This window comes from Cylas formicarius, unplaced genomic scaffold (genome assembly GCF_029955315.1).
Source record: "Cylas formicarius isolate icCylForm1 unplaced genomic scaffold, icCylForm1.1 PGA_scaffold_1__22_contigs__length_36826433, whole genome shotgun sequence".
NCBI lineage: Eukaryota > Metazoa > Arthropoda > Insecta > Coleoptera > Brentidae > Cylas > Cylas formicarius.
The window spans coordinates 10,480,328-10,504,427 of NW_026844264.1; the positions used below are offsets into that span (position 1 = coordinate 10,480,328).

General features: G+C 33.9%; 1 protein-coding gene across 1 annotated transcript in view; it reads left to right on the plus strand.

Annotated features, from left to right (window-relative positions):
• The first annotated feature begins 434 nt into the window (after positions 1-434).
• LOC132696324 (laminin subunit alpha-1) overlaps positions 435-24,100 on the plus strand; it is a 218,221-nt gene continuing 194,555 nt past the window's right edge. Inside the window, exons 1-2 of the mRNA XM_060661083.1 lie at positions 435-552; positions 1,306-1,640. Coding sequence (XP_060517066.1) covers positions 435-552; positions 1,306-1,640 — 453 coding nt within the window. The remainder of the gene's footprint in view (positions 553-1,305; positions 1,641-24,100) is intronic.

The window sequence follows — 24,100 nt, forward strand, 5'->3', positions numbered from 1 at the left end:
ATTTTTGGTATCTTTAATTACTTACTTTCTCGAAAATAGTATTTTTTGCTTCTGCAAAATATTCTTCCCATTTGCTGTATGTTGGTATTATGGTTCTAAACTATTTTCATCGGTGCACCAAAGCAAAATACATTTCAACAGAAATGTCAATGTTAAACATTAATGTTGTAAGATTCAATGCAAAAAGAATATACAATAAATAAGTAACACTGGACGTGGCGCCATATTAAAATATTTTAAAACAATTTTTAACGGCGAATTTTCAGTTTAGTCATAGGTAGAATTCTAATAATAGGCTAAAGTAGTTCCACGTGGGCATCATACGCGAGGTCTGTAAATTAAATAATGATAATTAGCAACATGGCATTCTGGCAACACTGTTAATGCTGCGCTTGGAGGGCGGAAGGGGAACATGTTGTGTTTGTATTCTGAAAATGTGTAACATCAACGGTTTTACTATAGAATTGGACACAATGCAACAGAAACTCTTGCTGAATTTGAGCAGTCCTCCTACTAAGATAGGGGTTTGTCCAGACCCCTGGTTCTTCAGTGGTTTAAGGCATTTTCAGAAGGAAGATGAACTGTCGACAGAATCCGCGATTTTCAACCATTGAATCGAAGATGAGAAACATCAGCTCGAAAATGTTTCAAAAAAACTTTTTGTAATCCTAAAAGGGCATCAGGTGCCTTAACTTTTTGACTGTCATATTCTGTCATTACGGGTGACGAGTTTTGGCCGTTTGAGCACGACTCAGAAACAAAGCGACACAGCATCGTGGGGTACGCTTCAACCTGTCAGCTAGATCCATAAAAGCAACGATGAGAAAGTCGAAGATCAAATAAAGGCCTACTTGTTTCCGCCAAACGACCAACGAACACTTTTACCGGAAGATTCTTGAAAATCTTTGGAAAATGGTCATTTGCAAAAGACCAAGCATTATGAACAACTGGGTGTTGCACCACCATAATGCTCTTTATCACACAGAAATTTCAATAAACAAGTTTTTGACCAGACAAAACATTCCTGTGGCTCTTCAGTCATCTGACCCGTTGCTTCACTTGAGTCTTTATTCTATTCCAATATCGAAGTTCCAGTACTGCTATGAGCATTGCAAGAATGGCCTCCAGTGCTGCGTGGCTCTATAAAGAAGTTATTTTGAAGATCACAATGTATAATTGTATATCTACTTATAAAACAATATTTACGGAGCAGTGTAAGATTCGATGTGTCGAGCACGAAATGTTTATTCCGAAGCTTCCGCCATATAATTTAATGAAAACTAACCAATCCTCTTTTTCTTTCAGCCTTGAAGTTCCTAAAAAACAACCGAGGAATCGGCAACAACGTGCGAAGAAACACAGCATCAAACACCGGTTTGTGGCCTTCCGTTTTTAATTTGGCCACCAAAGCCGTCATCTCAGCTAACGCCACCTGCGGCATCAGCGGCAGAGAAGAGTTTTGCCGATTATCCGACACCGGCAAAACTCGATGCGGGATTTGCGATGATTTTAGTCCGGACCTGGGCAAACGACATCCAATCAACTTCGCGATCGACGGATCGAACCGATGGTGGCAGAGTCCTGCTCTATTTTACGGACCCGAATATGAATACGTCACTGTAACGGTCGATCTGAAAAAGGTGAGCTTTACAAAAATGGTTTTGTTCTCCTATAGGTTCTAAATGCACAATCTCAAACGAGTAGCGATATTTGACGATCGTTTACAATTTCTTTTATTATTCATGGATCTATATACACGGTGGGCCATTTCAAAAGTGCCCGATTGAATAAGCACTAAGTGATATTAATAGTTACTTTGTATTAGTTGAACACTTTTTGAACTTTTACTAATTTTACTATTTTATGAATTATAAACGGGTTTTACAGAGTCTGTACAAATTTGCTTTAGATTTTTTTTGTTTTCTGTTTGACAGACGAGAACACTCGCCCTAGATAGTCATCCATTTTTATTTTTATTGCAGCGCAGGCACACACGTATTGCAGAACACGTGATATCACGATCTTTAGATGCACGATTTGATAACAGATACCCGCTCTGTATGAAATTTTATGAGAACTTCCCTTATGTTTTAGATAGGTTAGAACAATGGGCAGGCAAAATATAATTTACAAGTTACAAATGTACCACCCGCCACTGATCTAGCTTGCGCTGGCTTGGAAACAAGGTGGTCTGTGATACATTGGTTACAGATTTCGCTAGTCCCAGAATTCCAATTTTTCCAATTATTGTCTACAATAACGGACAATTGATAGTTATGAGGAATTGCCACACAGACTTCACTTACACAGTTCGTCAAAACGTAAATACATGCGGCATTGCATATTTTATTAAAATGTTATGTTTTCAAAATTTTAATCCACGCCAGTTTTGGAATGGCCTTTGCGACTGACAACTATCCAGGTTTTTATATCATTTTCAAAAAACGTAATAGAATAGAAACGTTAATAGCAACTGCAATAAACCCTAATATCATCTTGGAATCTTATAGTTTTATTATTTCCATTTATAAATTTATAAAAACTTGCGTAATCGCTATAAAACTTAAACTTGCAAATCATTTGGAAACGATGTTAATTTTGCAATCATAGCCTCACTATTCAGTTATTCTTAATTTATTTGTTTTTGAATGAAGCGTGCTGAGTTTTTATAAATATAAAGTATACAATTAAAACACCTTGCAAAATTGCGCAAACTAAAGAAGTCGGTCGTTCCATAAGCAAAAATTTTATGGTAAGGTATTTAAGAACCTTATAAAACGTTTTAAAAAAATCTGAAATATAACCAATAACAAAGCCTGTATAGATAAAGAAACAGAAACATTTTAGATGCAATCTTTTAAAACTTAAAATGTGTTGGTATTTATTAGACGTGTTACAAAACTTATAACAGCAACAATTTCAACTATGAACACTGTTCTAAAAGCTGAGGTTTCTTATTGATCCCTTGCAAATATCCGCTACCCTATAATGAAACCTTAAGCTGGGAAAAATGTTAGTTGGGAGCTGCATTCCTGAGATTTTTTGACTTATTGCAATCTCATTGCGGTTTCTGAGCACGCTTTTCTGATTATTTGCGCTACTAAAGCACGGGTTGAAATTCGGCAAACAATAACAAGGAAATATAAAGAGGTATTGCGGTCACTCGGAACAAAACGCAGGTGTTCGGGATAAACAATGTTGTTTGTCGGATATACGGACCTCTCCGCCACAAATAAGTGGAGAACAAACATGTGCACTAACGTCGAGCCTTGTTTCGGTTGATTATCGTTTAGCATCTTAAAGCGAACGTTTCGCGTAGCAAATCCCGAAGGTAATTTCTATGCCTGTGTTAAACACAATGTGTGTTTATGTTACCCGATATGCTCCGAGTACTGTAAATGGACGCTGGCAGGAGTATAAATTTGAGAACCAGACTGGGAAAGTTATGCTGTAATATATCAACGATGTGACACACAACCCAAACAATAGATTTTATAAAGTTGATTATCCCCGAATTTATTCTAAGATGGTGGAGCTGCGAAAAGTAAACACACGTGTCCGTTTTATTTGCAATCTCAATATTTACATGAACCTTTGACCAGCTCATTCTACCTGTATAAGCGACAATAAACTCGTCAAATCGGCTTCAGAACAGATACCCAAACCCAAACAGCGATTCATTCATTTCTGGAGGACGCTATCAACCATATTGAATCTGGAGAGGACCCTGCAGGGATATTTTGGGATCTTAAAGGTCGTTGGACTGACTGTATGAACCACGAAAATTTTTTGAATACGATATTCGTGGAATAGCTCGGAACTGGTTTTGATCGTGCTTAACCAATCGTAGGCAATATGTTGAAATAATGCAAGAAAAGGGCAACCTGTGTCAAATTAAAGAATCTCAAGTCCAATCGGTCGATAGAGGCGTACTGTAAGGTACAGATATCATTTTTATCAATGAACTTTCTGCTCACCTGCCTAGTTTGGTTTTATTAGAGTTCTTTGACGACTGGTCAAGTTTAATATCAAACTCTTGAAGAAATAATTAATTCAGCACATTGCTAAATAGTTGGTTTAACACCAACGAACTCTTTTTGAATGTTCAAAAACAAATGCCCACGAAACAAAAAAACTTTTATGTGAATGTCCACTCGGCCGAGGAGGCCGGTGAAATAGCATGCTAAATTTTTAGCACTAGAACTTGACGAAATCCTATTTTGGGAACCTTAATTTGAATTACTTCCTTCAAATCTGCAGACTTATTGTTTCCTAATAAAAAAAATTAAAAACTGTTTTGAATCGGAAATGCATGATAAATTTGTACTATGCTCATATCCATTCGAGATTATCCTATGTTATTCTCTTTTGGTTAAATTTCGGTGATGCAATATCTGCTTTCATCTTCCAAAAGAAAGAGTTTAAAATATTGCCTTGGAAGTTTGGTTTATGGATGTATAAAAACAAAAGTGTACAAAAAATCGGAGATTTTCACGACTATAATACACGTAACAAATTAAATTAAATTAAACAAAATGGACTAGACCTTTCAAAAAAATATTTTACGAACACCGATGTTCCCAGAGCTAAAAAGCAGTAGTAATATAAAAATTTTTAAATCCAAACTAAATTATATTCTCCAAAAAATTGTTTTTATAATTTAGAATTTAGAATGGTTGTTATCACTGTATTCTTGTGCTCTATCATATTTTAATTATATAAATTTTTAATGTAGTTTTCTGCCTCACTTGCCGGATCTATATTGTGTACCAAACTTTGACCTACTTGACGAAATCCATAAAACACTGATTGTATTATAAATATGTGGAATAATAAAGATATTATATTCTTACTTTTTCTGTTATAATTGTGATGTGTAATTTCTTAAAAAATGACGCAAAAGTAACCTCTTGCGATAAAATTCATTTGTATGGTATTTAAACTGTGAAAGTTGGAGTTTTGTAGAAGGTAAAGGATTATTGAAAGCAAAACACGTAATTTTAATTAGTTCTACTGGAACAACCGATAACTTAAAGGACAAATTTAGACCTAAAACTATCATTTGGATAGTTGACGAACTATACCAAACGAATTATTTTTTAAAACAACATCTACAGAAAAAGTTCAACGCAGACATGAACCTCGGGCAAAAACAATGCAACCATCTTCAAGTTTGATGAACGTCATTTCAGTCACAATTTTATTTTGGTACTCGTGCAGAGAGCTTAATAAGCGAGTATCTGAAGATCTTTTTAAATGTTTAGCCTATTATATTTCTTGTTTTGATTTTTGTTTTTGGTTATATTTTCGCAAAACTGTACGAAAACATTAATTGAATGAAGTATGACATGGCTGCCAGAATTGACAGACGTCAACGTCAATAAGTTTTTTGTGTGTGTCTTATCTCAGGTTTTTCAAAAAATAATGTATAGTCAATTTATTTCTTGGATTTAAATCTGGATTTCAATCTGGCTCAAGTACAGCTTGAGTTTTATTAAAAGTACTGGGTGATATAATCAAAGTCGCCGACAGGGACAGCACTAATTTTGCTTGGCTACAGAATTAAAATATATTTTAATTCTGGAAAGCCTTTGATGCACTATTGTTTGCAGAAAAGCAGTAGAAAACTATTTGACAGATTTGACAACTCTATATTGGATATTCATTCCTACGCCCAGAATATCACACACTCACCGTGAGTTCTCGTATATAGCTGAAAAAGTTTGTAAAACGTCTTCCTTTAAAGCAAGGCTTTAGCGTTATTTGCTGAGGTAACTAATGTATTAGGTAAAATTGTGAAAGTTTCTCTAATTATTTTAGCGTCGAATGTTTCCTATAGAGATATGCCGATCTTCGCCACTTTGAAAATATCATCAATACATAGTTTTTAACATCTGTATAATACGTGTCACAGTTTTTTTTCTTCCACTTGGACTTGAACACCTCTGGTTACTGTGACCCCGCCCCTTTAGATTATTTAAATAGTTGGGGACAAAACTTTCTCATATTAGTTGCAGATAGCGCTATGGCGAAACTATATAGCTACTAGATACATAGGGAACCTGCCTATGCCTAATAAGAATTTTTGAAATGTCAGACGGGCTGTTTAATATGCGCATGCGTGACAATTTGAAAGCTCGTCTTCAACGAATAACAAGTATCCAACTAATTTACATGCCCGCTGGCAGTTCGTCAATTTAGATCTCGTCAAGTGTTTTGGGAAGTTGCCACCCAAAATTGCAATGTTCATCTTGGAAACCGCAGATCTAAATAGTTCCACCGATGTTTTATTGCACCACTTCCTTAGACGTATTTGTCACCATGTAGCCAAACTATTCGAGTTTTCTTCTATTAATGGTGTGGGTGAGTTCGGTCCATGTGTTCATACTTCCTGGTTCGAAGGCTGCTATTCGCTGTTTCACAAAAAAAGAACATTTATTCCATATTGTAATAAACATTTACTATATGCGACTGGTAAGAACAGGCATCAGTCGTTCGTGTGAAAGAGAGAAAATTATACCTGGTTACGGTAACAAGGTGCCGTCATATTTACGCCACTGACTTTTGAGCCGACTGTAGCGCCAGCCGAGCAGTAATTTATTGAAATAATGAGATAAGAGCCGGGGAGATTCAATAGCGGCCATTAATCTGATCCAGGCAGTCACCTGTGTTTTTCTATCGCCCAGGCGGCCTCGGTGAAATACGACCCCCCGAGTTCGGGTAATTTAGGGAGAACGGGGCGCGCCTTTAGAAGAATTGAGCCCCATTTGATTCAGCCGCTCAAAGCGCTCTATGAGTTATTGGAGCGCTGTTTGGTTACCAAGCGTCCCGATAATAGGCAATTGTTAGAGTTCTGATACGCATTTATGTTTTTCTGTAATTTTCTTAACCGAGAATACATTTTTAGGCTAGACGGGGGTGTAGCCTAAAAATGCTGGGGAGCTAGGTAGCTGTTAATTAAAAAATATATACCTAAACCTAAAATAGTTGCTCCGTAATATTATCCCCATTTTTTGTAAAAAAATATGAAACAAAGTTCAACGTTCATTGGGGATGAAATAAGTAAGATGACCGATATGGATGAATCACAAACACAAATTGCTTTCCAGACATTTTGCAAAATTCAAGGAAATACAGAGAAACAACATTGTTCAGGATTTGAAGTTCTGGTGTCTGATATTGTTGTTATGGAAAATGGTTTTGAGACGTGCGCTATGGACACTCATTATTCAAAGACTTTTTTAATAAAGTAAATCATCCTACTCTAAGGATAAAACTTGGGAATTTCGTTGTCTATAGCGATCTCTTTCAACTATTGCAAATTTATGTCATAGCTACAACTCAATTTATTGCCGGCAATAGTAAAAAAATTGAGCATATGTTACCTCTCGTGTCCCCAGGGATCACATCTCTGCCATTTATTGTTTAATATTTTTGTTTTCGATGTTGGCCTTTGTTTTCACACTTCTTTCTATTCATGCTTCATTTGACGATCATTTAGACGAACATTTAGACATTTAGATGTGTTAGAGCTCCAGAGCGATTTTGATAGAATATTCTTAAATCTTGATAAATGTCAATGTATTCTATTCGTAGGGAAAAATGATTCTATAAATTATAACTTAATACTTAATACTTGATAATAAACAGCTGAAAAGGGTTAAGTAAAAGACTTTGAGGCTCATATCGAAACTAACAAACATTTTAAGAATATAACCATCATTCGATATCATGATAAGATCTGTTCTAGAATTCTCATTCACTGCTTGGAACTCTATTTTAGAGTACATACATACGCCAGAATAGAAAGCATTAAAAAAAAACTGTTCAACAAATTAAACTTCAGATGCAACACAGGTCGTAGGAAACTTTAAATTATACATCCTGCGATCGCTTGAAGCTCAAAGAAAGTGTCTATGCCTATGGTTTTTTTTTGCAAATAATTTTCTGCTTTATCTGGATTTATTCTGGGTTCTTCTTTTTTTATATAAATTATTTGTGCTTCAATAATTTTCTATTTAGCGGTTTAGGTTGAAATACTCTTCTATAATAAGATGCGCTCTGACTTAATGTATATAAAAATAATTGTGTTTTTAAAAATGGATAGATACAGATACATTTGATTTTAAACAAACGTATATAAACTTCTTTAACTCGTAAATATTAGCCTATGGGCCGGGGCCTGTTTCTTCAAATTATTTATAACAAGCTGAATTTTACTGTGTAGCTTCGTTTTCAAAAGATGTCCAACTTTTTGCTCTGAGAAAAAGTTAGATCGTAATAGCTAAGAGATTGGGCAGGTGTGAAACACGTTAATTTGGAGATAATCCAAAATTTATTACTACAGTAAGTAGTAGTTTTATCGTAAAATAATGTTATAACAAATATTAAACAAAAAAATGATATGATCATTGTTGTCTGGGACATTGAAAATTGTCAGTTTCCTGGTGGCACATTTATTATTATTAACTGTAGGATACAAATAAAAAATTGTAGTTTAGCATACTTTACGGCCAACAAAAAAAAGGTATTTATCACTAGTTCGATTATTATGAATTTGTTGATCATCCGCCCAACTAATACTTTGTTCTTATTTTATATAACATTTTCGATATACATGCAAAAATAGAATTATTTTGAAATTTTAGGAAACAATAAAAATATGTTAGTGATAATTATCTATAAAAATAGGTGGAATAAGTTGAACAAAAAAAAAATTCTCTCAATTTTCGATAGGCTATTCCGATTGGTGAATCTATAAACGAATATGCGGGTGGGTGGGTGGTTGTTTTGAAGGATACAGGAGTAGATAAAATAAGTTGGAAAATAATAAACAAACAATTTTTTATATGTAAAAGAGTCTAGTAGCATTTATTTTAACTATCAAGCAGAATCATTTTTTTTTATATAAGAAAAATAAATATCATATTTTTTAAGTAAATATCTCGTTTTATGCAAAACACATAAGTAATAGTATGCATTAAGTGCGGTAAACGGCATTTGACTGACGAGTTTATTTGACACGAGCGGAACGAGTGTTTAATAAACGAGTGACTCAACAAGTGGGAAATATCTGTGAAACATCCGATTGCTCACAGACCCGTGCGGTAAAATTCCGGAAATGTCCGAAGTGGCTCGGATTCATGGGAAACGAAACTGACGTGGTAAACTGACGCTTCCCGCACGCTAGATCGGTGTGTAATTAGGTATTTTACAAACGGGAATAGAAAGAATTTACTTCATGGAGATTCTTTGCCAGTTTTTTTTAAAGAATTTGAAATAATTTTATTTTGCGTAATGGTTATGTGACGTAATTTTAAAAATTTTAGTGTGGTTTCATTATATTAATTAGATAAAAAAATAGTAGTAACAGTCATGTATAATAATTGTTAATATCTATTATTTATTTATTTTATCATAAATTTAACCGAGTCAAATAAATAAAACACACGCAGGCCAAAAACACGTGGGTCGAATTAATGGTTTGATTTACTATTTCATATATATTTTGCAAGTTAATATATCAAAGAAGTTATATTTTTATGATTAGATTTTAATAATAATTTATTTACTTACCTTCCATAAGACAAATATTTTGGTTTTACTCGGAATTCCTTATAACAAGAGGAATGACTACCTATTATATCATTATTCCAACTTTCAGGCAATATCACGTCTTGATATTTATGTTTAAGATGCTTTAGAGCAATAAGAAAAATTTTGCTTTTACTCTTACTTGGTATTTTAAAATTTCTAACTGTAGGACCATGAAAACCTATTTTATAATTTGTAGGACAATATGGTCACCTAATTGTACAATTATTAATAAAGCTTATGTATAAAAATTAGCTGGTTAGTGATAAATTCGTATGCCCCAGTAAATGATGCATAATTGCGTTGCGGAACAACAATGATCATATAATTTTTTTGTAGGACAATTGTTGTTTAATATTTGTTATAACATTATTTCACGATTAAACTAAGATATTTACTGTTAGTAATAAATTTTTCAAATCAACGTGTTGCACACCTACCCAATCTCTTAACTATTGAGATAGAGCATTTTCGCACTGTGAAGACCTATTATGTAAGTTGCAGGACAATATGAACATTTAATTCTACCATTATTAATTAAGGTTGGGAATAAAAATCAGCTCGTTAGTGATAGATTCGTAAGCTCCAGTAAATGGTACATAATTGGGTTGGAGGACAATGATCGTATCATTTTTTTGTAGGATAATTGTTGTTTAATATTTGTTATAACATTATTTCACGGTTAAAATAAGAAATTAAATTAAGTTGTTTCACACCTGCCCAATCTCTTAGCTATTACGATAGAACTTTTTCGAGAGGAGAAAGTTGGGCGTCTTGCATCTACGAAGCTGCACAGAAAAATTCAGATAATTTCAAAAAAAACAGGCCCCGGAACATAGACTATATAATTTATTTAAATTTAAGCCATTGTTGCATTGCTGAGATAAGAAACTAGAGGTGACGCATCAGCTTTTGTCTAAAAGTTCTCTGGGAAGTTTTAAATATATAAGATAAATGAACTTCAAAAGTTCGAGCAAACAGAAATTTATTTAAAAACAAGAAAAAAAAAAGAATCAATCCTAGTTATATGTCTCTGAAATTAAATTTATAAATCATAATGAAGCTAAAAGCAATTAGTAACTTATCTAAATCCTTCAAAATTATATTCAATATTTATTACCTGAGGAGATGGTAGGCGTTAAAAATGAGTATAGAAAAAAAAATAAAAAAGAATATATTGACAATAATAAAGTTGATGTAATATATAATTAATGCAAGCCAAAATGTTCGAATTTCAATCAATAAGTTTCTCTTGTTATTAAAGTACACACCACCATTAATATGTTTGGTGCTATAACGAGAGCTTAACCACCTCCATTGGTAATGTGGCAACGCCGCAGCTCTGCTATATTGAATAGTATGACAACCGTATCCGTTACCTTCGAATTGCGCTCAATTGGCCCCAGGTGAGAGAATTTAAGGGTCAAAGCTCATTTCGTATATGCCAGACAAGCTGAGCTATTCGAGACAAAGGGACTTTCAGTCTTGTCAATCTGTGCCTATTTAGACCGGCTTGTGGCCAATTAAATACGAATTTATACTACGTGAAACAGGTTTGTCGGAATAGGAGTTTATATACGAGGATACATTAAAAATTCTTCGGCCCCAACTCAGACAGAATACAAATTTACCCGTTGTTTTTGTCGTCAATTGCGAATATTTTTTGACAACCTATCATAATTGCTAATGCTGGGGCTATCCACGAAAAAAGTAAAAACTGGGCTAGACGATACATCACAATAAAGCTAGAAATGCTTAAAATGAAGGCGTGGATTCACAACTACACGCGTGGAAAGAAACAGCAATCGACTGAAGGTGGCTAAAATAGTTTCAGGTGGGTAGGAAAAGTCTTACCTTCTGTGTTTTGGTATGCCTAAGACATCCTTGTAAAAAATGAAACCATTAACGGAGTTGAAATGAGGTATTTTCAACTTCTTATGTCTTTATTATTATTATTACGCCCCGTTTCATCGTCATTTTCATTAATTAGTAAGTCTATGTCCTTCACACAAACACTACCATACAATCCTGCTTCGTAAGATAAAAGACAAAATTTAAAAAAAAAACGACCCGGATTAGAAAAGTAAAAACTTCTTCACTCTCTAATAAACAATCTATTGCCATCGCAAAAATTGACTTGGATTGATATACTCATTCCTCTTGATAGACTTAGCATCCTTGGGAGGTAGTGAAAATCTGATGTATATTTGAAAGGTGACCCAAAGGTGTATTTTCCCAGCTGAATGAAAAAACTGCCAATATGTATTGAGTATATTATCATAAACGTGTTAAAAACATGTGCTTCGTCATTTACAATACATATGTACTTTCTTTTATATGTAGTCATGTATTATACAACTACTAATATGTGCAGAAAGACCCCAAAATAAAAGCTCATATAAACAATGCCATATTAATATGGAGTAGTACGGCAGTGTAACTGTGCAATTCTACATAGAAATTTATATGATAAAGTCTATCATATAAATTTTGCTAGCAAGTTTTTATTTTTTTTACCATTATATTATGGTATTTTAATTGTAAAAAAATGGGTTTTGTGTTTTTGATCATTTAATTTCAATTTATTGACAAACCGAAAGTTTTCCGGAGCTAGTGATTTGACTGATGTTTACGCGATATTATTTGGTTTTCTGGGCTAAGCCGAAGTCATGTCCAATTTCACCTCATATGAGCAATTATCTAAAGAGCTTAGCTGTTAGTCACGGGTGGGATTTTGTTGATTTTTTTGCCGAAAGCTTTTTCAAAAGAGCACCGTGAACGGCCCAATTCTAACCTCTCGAAATTACTAACGTCTTTATCAAAACATAATTATATACCGTGCCAACGCGATGCTATGGGGCACTATAAAAAGCGCCTATTGTTCGGTACTTCGAGAAAGCTATGTGGCATCGTATTAATGAGCCGCACACACTAATTAAATTCCAATCGTTATCCTTATCGTTCAGCTCCGAAAAGAACGCACAATGGCCGCGACCGACGAAAACTTTTGAAATATATATGGGAACCATGGCAACGTATAATTTTTTCGATGCGCCAACTTAGAATTAAGGATAATTTAATGACCGGCGAAACACTATAATGGAAAGGACTTTGTTTAATAAAAGCTTTAATGACTCCGTTATTAAACGTGTACGCGCGGGCGGCGTTCGTTTATTTTTTGTGCTACCTTGGAGTACTTTTTTTTACGTCAGTTGGGCTTTTAAGGGAGTATACAGAATCTTATTAGCTGCGCACAAACATTAATTCAGGGATCAAAGGATCTCCAAACCCAACGCGAAAAAATCGATACAGTGGCGGATTTTCGCACCACATGAATCGCTATAAGTAAATAGGAACAAGCTAGCCTGAATTCCTCCTTTTCAAATGAGAATCAATGAGGTCAGACAAGACGTAGTTTTGACCAACGCACGACATGTGAAATGTTAAATTGTGCGAGATTATTGAGGTTATGGTACAGGGTTGGCGACTAATTGAGTTTTGTTTTTTCCCTGCTAATTTTTGTGGTGTTATTGAAATATGTCCGCCATTCAAATAAAAATATATGTCCTGTGCCTTCAATTTATCTTGATAACACCTTTTAATTGGCTGTTAGTTTTTTGTTTTTAGAGATATCAAGGTAAACAAAAAAAAGTATGAAACAAAACACTATCTTTGTCTGACATATAAGCCGACATCATATTTTCTTAAATTGAAAACCCTGTATATTAAATATGTGTTTAATTATATAAAAATTTACTTTTTCCCGATTTGTCAAAAACGAGTAGACTAAAGTATAAAGTGTGTTACATTATTGTAATCGGAATAAGTTATTCTATTAAATACATATATAATATACAGTTCCAATTAAAAAAATATGATGTAGGCTTATATGTCAAAGAAATAGTGTTTTGTATTTATACGCCACTTGGAAAAAACTTGACTACTAACCCTACGTCAATCAAAATGTTTTCAAGATAAATTGAATGCACGGTACAGTGTATCCCACTTAAGAACTGTACATCCATGTAAAATCTTTGTTTATTGTTCCATTTTGATTTTTTTTTATAGGTCTCTGAAAAATGCACTAAAACCTTGTTTTGCCTATTGCTTCAACTTAAAGTCATGGCCAACCGGGACTATTTAACAAAAGAGAGAGAAGAAGGAAGTACAATTAGGGATTTTAAAAAAAGTAAATTGGCAACGAATTCTTAATCGGAAGTACTTAGAACGCATCTATATAAATTTTTATTATGTTTCAATACCCGCTTGATTTTGATAACTTTTTTTGTTGTTGTATAGATCTTTCAATAACGCACTAAAATCGTATGTTTCTTATTACATCATGCCTAACTAGGACTAATTTTTGATGTCAAATATCGAGAAAGGCTATTAGGGATTTGTTTAAGAATAAAGTGTCAACGAATTCTTATTCAGGACTATCAGGAAATATTGAATACTAAGATTTATTAATTGTTTTAAGATGATACTGACCAACTAACCAAAACTAAGTGTCCCTTAAAAAGTGTTTTACCATTATTTCCGAAATTTGCATAATTAAAATTTGTAATATCTTAAAATCACTTAAAAAAATTATCGTCATTTACAAGGTTACAATATTTATTTTTTTTAAACAATAAAAACTTTCGTTATTGGACTAGTTACTTTTGCTTAGTCCCGAATACGAATCTGTTGTCATTTTCAATTTGAAAAAATATCGAAAAGTACTTTTTAGTACGATTTTCTGCTTCAAAAAACTATGTCAGTTAGTCATCACCTTAGTGTATGCTATATGAAAAAACAGTTTCATTTCATTTTAGTAAGATCTATCCAGCAGAAAATAATTATCAAAATAGTATAGTTGGGTTTTATGTGTTCCTGAATAACAATTCGTTGACATTTTATCCTTAAAGAAATCGCTAATAACCCTTCTCGCTATTTGACATCAAAAATTTGGTCATTACTTTAGGTTGATATAAAAACCAACATAATGTTTTAGTGCGTTTTTGAGAGATCTATCCAACTAAAAAAATTTTGTTAAAATCAAATCGTAATCAAAGATTTTACAACGATATACAACCATAAGCGGGACATAAACAATATTTCAAATACATTGAAACATTGTAGAAATTGGTATAGTTGGGTTCTAAGTACTCCTGAATAAGAATTCGTTGCCAATTTATTTTTTTAAAAATCGCCAATAGTACTTCTCTCTTCTGTCTCTTTTGTTAAATAGTCCCAGATGCCATGACTTTAAGCAAGATTTTAGTGAATTTTTCAAAGGCCTATCCAACAAAAAAAAATTAAAATCGATCCATAAACAAAGATTTCACAAGGGTGTACGATTCTTAAGTGATTAGCATTCGCAACCAAATCTTCATAATTATTTAAAAAACACTCTATATCACAATATGTTATTAATTTACACTAAAAGATAATTTAAAATGCCTTCTTCCTGATTATTTATCATTTTTAATTTAATTTGTTTGGTTTTTTGTCCGAACCACAATAATTTCACATCATTTCTTGAAATATTGCACTGACGGAAATATTCCTCCCCCTCACTTCACTGTTGAATAGAAGAAGAAATCGAAGAATATAGATTCTCTGACGCACCCGAACTAGTCATTCTGTTATTGCCCGATCGATCATGATTTCCCTATCTTTGGCCATCTTTCAGGGTTCTGTTGCCAATCAGTTGTTTCGTTTCTACTGCATCTGCGCCTCTTGTTGTCCATCTTATTTCCGCATTATGTGTGGGTATATTCTATTTTTGATGTTCTATACGCCTTACATAAGAAGTGCGTTTCAACCATTGTTATTTTATTTTTGCCTTCTTTTCCGAAATCTATATTGTAGGTAGTCATTTTTTGTAGATAATCGCAATAAGCGCATTGTTGAATTGGTTCGATAAATATTCTCAAAAAGGACCTCACTTGTGAAGAGTGTGTCACTACTCACGTTCATTAGCCACTTTTCCGATATTTTAGTTACGGGTTTGGGGCTATCGTGAGTTTTTATATTTTTCCCTGGTGATCATTTTCATAATTATTAATAGAATAAATAAACTAAATCACAATAAATTTATTAATTGAAACTAATATATAATAATATAATTTGTTTTGGTGAATTGTCAGCATTCCCATATGTCCTGAATTCCACATTGTAGGTTATAATTTCATTATTGAATTAGTTCGATAAATATTAGCTGGACTAAAATAGAAGAAGATTTAATTGAAAATGATAAGTTAAAACTCATTAGATTATTTTTATAATCTTGCTGCTGATCCTACGTTGCTGTAATTAAAATAAAATTTGAGGAACATATATTGGAGCATTCAAGCACTGGTTTTTTGATATTGGAGCGATGCGAGACACTTCCTTCGGATTCTTGTATGAATTTCACTACGGACGGCATCTGCGAATAATTTAAGTTTGTTTGGGAGATTCTTATATACTAGATTACGACGCTATTTTCTAACTAGAAAATTTAACGCTATTTTGCTATGTGCAACCAAAGATGATACATGTGGTGCCATCGTTTCATTAGCCTCAAAGTGGGAGAGGTGGGATCAGGGTTTTGCATTAATTTTTTGGAAAAAAATCTGGTTGGTTCTCATATCAGTCATTTTTTTCGAAAATTAGCGCCGAATAATTATTGTTATATTAACAATATTGTAACGTCATTGTGTTAAAATAAACATCAACTTCAAGTGGTGGTTCGTTGAGCAAGGCTAAGATAAAGATCGACTGCAGAATCACCACACGCCTTGAACCACATGGACTCTAGTATGTTTCCGAAAGCCTTAGTGAATTATTAATTAATTAGTAGTCTAACTCTAACAGTGAGTAAACTAGTAAATGGAAGAAAAAAAATAGACCGATAATAAAATTAATATAATATTTAAAGATGTATTATTGCTTACTGGAATATCGAAGTTTTTTTTAAACAAAATTTTTATTGGGTACACCTTACTGGTGGACAATATTTTTTAAATAATTTTTAATAATTAGGGTGTTCGAATTTTTGAGTTTTAATTTGATTTGATTTATATTATAAATCTTGTGAGCGCAAACGATAAAAAACAAGGTGGGCACGCAATTTACCAGCCACAGAAAATTAGATATGTGAAACGTATTAAATTATTTGTTTTGTTTCTTTGCGTAATTACTTTAACCAGATTTGTAAAATGTGAAAAAAAAGTAATAGAATACGTAATAGCATATTATGCAACAAGTGAGGTAAACACGAGCGGAGCGAGTGTTTAATAAACGAGTGAGTTAAAAAGTTTACCGAACGTGTTGCATACTATACTTTTTCTACGACCGTTAGTTTTTGGGTACATTTTCGCAAAACACGAATACATTCACTGACATGACTGTCAGAATTGACAGACATCAAAATTCAAAGCGTGGGAAATATCTCCGAAAACATCCGATTGCTCTCAAACCTGTGCGGTAAAATCCGGGAAATGTCCGAAGTGGTTCTGATTGGTGGGAAAAATTAGGTATTTTACGTGAGTTTCTTATCCCACGGATCCGAGCCCGTTCAGATATTTCCGGGATATTGTCCTACGGGTTTGGGAAGAGATGGCCGTATTTGTCCAAATATTCATTTGCCCAAATCGTATTGGGGCGTTCGGGGCAGCGCGGGAAGGAGGGCGACAAAGCGTTTACGTGGAGAAAGAATTTTCCTCGATAGAGAATAGTTATGATTTGTTTACATTACAATGTTTTTAAAATACATCTATTTGATTCTTTACTTATTTACTTATTTACAGTGACTCAGCTTAAAAGATTCAGTTGCATTTTAATTAATCAAAGAGCCAAACCTATCATAAATGTGGTTGTCTAAAGGTTCTCAATTATCACAGAAAAATTGTATTTGGGTACCTTTTACTCGGAAAATTGCATGCGGCGATTATCACGAATCATGAAAGGTTAATAAAAACGTGTACCTAATTGTTTTCACAGCCAAAATTATTTATGATTTTTAAATTTATTCAATAAGCAATATGATTTATCAATATCTTTATCCAATACTTCAGCTGCAACTATTTTGAGGATGTGGTTGTCAATGAAAACAATTTGGATTAAGCAAAAAATTAGTCAGCTAACCTAGCATATTCAAGAATCAAAAAGTAAAAGTTATAGTCTGTTCATAGATATATCAAAGTGACCAATTGCTTTTGAACGGATTATCTAAGGGTGGTCATTAACATACAATGCAACAAGATTATTACTTTAATTAATAATTAATAACTACCATAATTAATAATAATAATCTTGTTGCATTGTATGTTAATGACCACCCTTGGGCAATCCGTTCAAAAGCAATTGGTCACTTTCTTATATCTATGAACAGACCATACCTAAGTAGTTAGCAGGATAAAAAGTATGAAAAAATTGAAAATGCATTAAAGCGCTTGTATCTGTAAGTCTTCGTCTAAACCTCTCTCTTTATTTCGATACATGCTTCGGCCGGTTTCGGGCGTCAGTCGGTACTTCGGGTGATTTGGACGAATGCACATTATAGCATTTGTGGTTTTCCCTTTGGGAGCAATCGGATGTTTTCCGGAGATTTTAACGCACGGCTTGTATTTTGACGGTCATGTCAGTGAATGTATTCGTATTATTTTGCAATAGCATATTATGCAACAAGTGCGGTAAACATTTGGGTCACGAGCGGAGCGAGCATTTAGTAAACGAGTGATAAGTTTACCGAACGTGTTGCATACTATACCTTTTCTAGGAACGTTAGTTTTTATGTACATTTACAACAATACAATACAAACAATAATATATTACTGAAGATTTAAAAAAAAACCACTTGATCATATATACATATTTTTGCTGCCTAATCATGTATATTCCTTAATACGCGAATTTACCTTGCAGCTAGTTCGTTTGGCGGGAAAATAAAAAAAACCGCCGAAATTTCGACGAGCCACGTTCTGCGGTTTGGGGGGTGGCCGATGTTGGGTACCTGTTGCACGCCGCTGCCGTGAATGGGCAATAATTTTCAACGGCGCGGTGCGAAATTTATCGTTTTTTTACTATGCGACAGGAAAGTCTTACAAATTCATTCTCCGCATCTCCGATAAATAAAATAACCGTAAATTATTTTACGACCCGTTACTTATTTCGTTGCATCCCTGGAAAACTGCCTTTCCAAGCGAGGCAGAAGCGTTTTTTTGGAGTTAGAGGGTGAAAGGAGCGGTGGACTTTTGCTAGAGCACATAATATAGTTGTGTTATAAATCCAGCAACGTCAGCGGTATCCGAAAATTTCCAACTTTATTAAAAATTTGCATTTGCATTTGAGAAGCTTATAAGAAGTGAAGTCTTAAACACACCCAGAAATCCTGGAGAAAATCTGATTCATATTATTTTTAAGGAGGGCTAAAATAAATACAATGTTAATGCGTTTAAAAATTAATTATCTGGCAAGCCTCAATTTACGGAAATATAAAGCATTTTGAGTTACCAAAGTTTGCATTTCAGAAAAATCGTCAACATTTTTCAGAAATACCTATTGACATTCTACCAGGAAACCAATGTTATAAAATAGTTGGAAATGCTGGTTAGTCTTAGAAGTAATAAAAAAATTGCATGTTTTTTTAAATGTTACGAAAATTTAATTCCAAAAACTCTGATATGATTCTAATAGTAGAATCCATGTACGACATGATTATCCCATTTAAGGTTTTTAGCCAACCTGCACTTCCAACAAACTTCTAATATTAGTTTCTTTAATTGGAGAGGATGGGAGGCGGTAGAGTCATCTTCATCTTCAGTCGCTAACCAATCCACTACGCTTATCAAACTAAAGTTAACATTCACAGAAAGCTTTTCGTCCCTAAAGATAATCGAGCTCTTTAGATTCATTTGTTACTAATTGAACAATTAATTAACTTTGGGTATGAAGCAGGTTTTTAAATCTAGATGTCTAGCTCAAATAAGTGTTTCTTATGCTTTGAAGTAATGCTTTAAAATAAAAAATATATATTAAGAAATTATAAAATGAATCTCTCCCTTTAACTTTAACTTTAATAGTGATTCGAGCCCTCGGCCTATGTGGAACGTCAGTCAGGTATGTCAAATCATACATAAACCTAAGTTTCACTAAACTTCAGTGGTTGCTCATTTTTTTCAGTGTATTTAGATGTCCATAACTTCCTTTGTTAGAAGATTTATTTGGAGCTCGATTAGAAGACTAGTTTTTGGGACTAACCTAAACTAACGCCTTCTACTAAAAAAATTGAAAATAATTTTTAGCTTACCTATTTTTGAATATGCTTGATTGGGTGTCGGAAAAAATTGTGAAAAAGCTTTATTTTTATTATGACATATTTAAAAATAGTATGACTTAAAGGTTTACCAAACGGTTTGGATAATATAGTTTTTGGGTACATTTTTGCAAAACAACACGAATACACTGACATGACTGTCAGAATTAAGTATTTTAGAGAAGGGAGTAGAAAATAGTATATTATGCAACAAGTGCGGTAAACGGCATTTGACTCAGGAGTTTAATAAACGAGTGACTTAAAAAGTTTACCGAATGTGTTGCGTACTATACTTTTTCTACGACCTCTAGTTTTTGGGTACATTTTCGCAAAAAAACACGAATACATTCACTGACATGACCGTCAGAATTGACAAACGTCAAAATTCAAGGCGTTGGAAATATCTCCAAAAACATCCGATTGCTCCTAAACCCGTGCTGTAAAATCCCAGAAATGTCCGAAGTGCCTCGGATCCGTGGGAAACGCAACTGATGTGGTAAAGTGACGCTTCTCGCACGCTAGCTCGTCATGTAATTAGGTATTTTACAGAAGGGAGTAGAAAATAGTATATTATAACAACAAATGTGGTAAACGGTATTTGACTCACGAGTTTATTTGACACGAGCGAAGCGCAGCGGAGCGAGTGTTTAATAAACAAGCGACTTAAAAAGTTTACCGAACGTGTTGCATACTATACTTTTTCTAAGAACGTTAGTTTTTAGATACATTTTCGCAAAACAACACGTATACATTCACTGACATGATCGTCAGAATTAACAAACGTCAAAATTCAACGCGTCGAAACATTAGATTGCTCCTAAAGCCGTGCGGTAAAATCCTAAAAATGTCCGAAGTGGCTCGAATACCTGGGAAACGAAACTGACATGGTAAAGGGACGCTTCCCGCACGCTAGATCGGTTTGTAATTGGGTATTTTACAGACGGGAGTAGAAAATAGTATATTATGTAACAAGCGCGGTAAACGGCATTTGTCACGAGTTTATTTGACACAAGCGAAACGCAGCGGAGCGAGTTTTTCATAAACGAGTGAGTTAAAAATTTACCGAACATGTTGCATACTATACTTTTTCTACGACCGTTAGTTTTTTGATACATTTTCGGAAAACAACACGAATACATTCACTGACACGACCGTCAGAATTGACAAACGTCAAAATCCAAAGCGTGGGAAATATCTCCGAAAACATCCGACTGCTCCCAAATTCGTGCGGTAAAATCCCGGAAATGTCCGAAGTGGCTCGGAATCGTGGGAAACGTAATTGACGTGGTAAAGTGACGCTTCCAGCAGGCTAGATCCATGGATAATTAGTTATTTTACAGAGGGGAGTAGAAAAAGTATTTTTTTTCAACCCTGGAACTAAAGAGCACTAACGGAAATGCAGTTCTTTTTTTAACAGAATCTCGATCTGGCGTAAGCTTCAAACTCAAGTCAGTTTAATTAAGGGAATCACATAGAATTTCAGCGTTCTATTAAAAATAGGAAATTTATGGTTACAAAATTGGGTATTCTGGAAACATTTAAAAATTAAAACACCTTAAGTTCCCGAGTGATTTTTGCGTAAGTTGGCGACGATATTTTTGGCATGGAACGATTATCTTTAAAAATATCTAAACCGGATGGAAAACAAATAGTTATTTTCGTAGTCGTTTTTATCGCTCCAAGTTCAAAGACACTCTGTGTATATTTATCTTTTCGGCGGTTCAACAAGCGCGCGAACGGCTGCAAAGAATTTCTTCATTGTAAATTTAATAAAACTTGGAAAACATGTTTTTTTAGCGTCTAATAAAATTACCCGCAGATTGCCGCTAACAGTGGACGGTTTATTGTTGTCGAATACTCTCAGAGGTTCGGCAGCTGGTGTTTTTTATGCCATCTTGACGAAATATATTTTTTTTGTAAATAATTTGTAAAACATTGGACTGTACTGGAAAAATTTGCTTTATAGTTTTTTTTACAGCACCATGTCTACTTGAAACGACTTACCCTAATTCTCATTTTATTAGGCCACTTTTTGATTGATTTAACACTATTGCTTTACTGACCACGCAGAGTTGCCTTATTGAGCATAACACCTGCCCCACCGAACCGACATTGCCGCCACTAGTTGCAAATTTTAGGTATTTTTTAAAAAAATATAAAAGCAAGATTTGAATTCTTAAATATATGTATTTAATTGCGTGCGAACAATGTAAACAGATTGGCAGATGGAGAGGGACACACACCAAGTTGCCCAATTTTGGCTAGCTATAAATCCTACATTTCTGTGACGATACTAGATTTTCTTTCAGTAGTGCAAAGCATCAGACTTAGTGGTTCATGATGTTTTTTTATCCCTTTTTGTTAAGCGGGACATGAATGCAAAACAACGAAAAATTTCATTTTTTTTTTAAATATTACTAGCCTCGGAACGTCTTTTCCATTTGTTCCATGCATCGCGTTGTTATGGAAATATGGACATTTTATTAAATGCCGATTTTGCAAAAAAATTATAGAGCTAAGAAATAGAAGATTTCGACTAAACTGCAACCTAACCAGCGGCGCACAAAGAGGCTGGAGGAGGGCCAAAGTCTTACTAATAAAATAAAATTATTTGATGTTGGAACTATTTAGATGAAAAAAACTAAATAAAGTGCCTGTGATTATCAAAATCAAATTTTATAGGGAATATATTAATTACAGTTTCAATAGCAAAGCTATTCAAAACTGTTGCAAATTTTAAATAAAATTGTTTTCTTTTTTCAAATTTTGTAAATAACTTTTCATGCGCCACTTGTGTTGTCCATTTTCTTTTCGAGTCGTTCCTTGGCGCACTTGAAAATAAAAAATTGAAATAAAAACGCTATTTTATAAAATTACTATATTTCCATAGCAATCAAAAAATGGCAGATGCGGTGTTGACCTAGCGTCCCCGTCCTTTCTGAATTCGTTAAAAAATGAAAAGTTTTTGCTGCTTTACATTTGCACCTTGTATATCGAGAATGTTTAAAAAAAAGAAATTCCACGCAACTGACTCATATACTTACTCATAGACCAAAATGATGCTTTGTATTACTTGCTGGAAATCCAACAAAATAATAATACCTGTAACAAAGGTCTTTGTTTCCAGTATTTGGGGTATACAACAAACGCTATGAACATTATAGAACAGGACGAGGCCCGGATCAGTGAGGAATCAGTAACTTATTATTTTACCTAACCTAAGAGAGGGAAGAGAGAGGAGCTAAATTATAAACAAGGACCTTACGGATTGTTCTTAGACCCCACAATTTGAAAAAAGAAAATCCACAAAAAAGTCCATCCAGAAACCAAAGAAATAATAAAATTACACGTGTGCGCACAGGCCTGTAGCTTATTGAAAACATCATCCGTTGCACATGGCTTAACAAGATACCCAAGTATACAACTAATTCGTAATTATTGGGAAAAACTTGTCCACCCAATAATTATACCACTACAATAGCTACAATTAGACTTCCTGTCACACTTCCATTGATTTTCAGCATATGTGATAATCTGTGAAAGTTTAAAGTAAAGTTTTACTTTACCTAATTTTTACGAACAACAGTGAAATTTTTCATTCTTGGGCGACATCGAAAACGGCAATGTCGCTCTAAGAACTGTCGTCAGAATTTACGCTGATAATAAGTTCATCCATGGTTTCTTGGAGATAACCAGCCCGCAGTTTCTTTTCGGTTTTCTTTATCACATGTTTTCAACATAATTACTCCAATTTTGTTAAAATGTTTCATCTATTTACGGACGATCATATTCTGAGTTACCCATTTCTACATATCACTTTAGTTAATTCCGTACCATCCAGGGTTAAGCTCACAGTGATACAGCTCAGTTTGTCATATTCACTTATCTATGCGCGGGAAACTTCCAGCAGCTCTGATTTCAAGCAAGCAAGGATTTCGGATTTTTTCCACTAGGTCACTGTATACCTAAATTTACAAGAATGATGGGAAGCGTTATCCATAACAATATTTTTAGCCCATTATTGGGCAAATTGAGAATTTCTCTTTTCTTTGCCAAGAAAACTCTTCACCGGGTAGAAATCCTTTTGCATATCCTTCATGAATCAGAAAGAAATGTGAGTCTCTTTTTATAGATGTTTTAAGACCCGTTGTTAAATTTGTTGAATCAGGACCAGTTTGCAGTTTGGTTTAAGCGATGGAAATTCTACGATGAGAGCCCTAT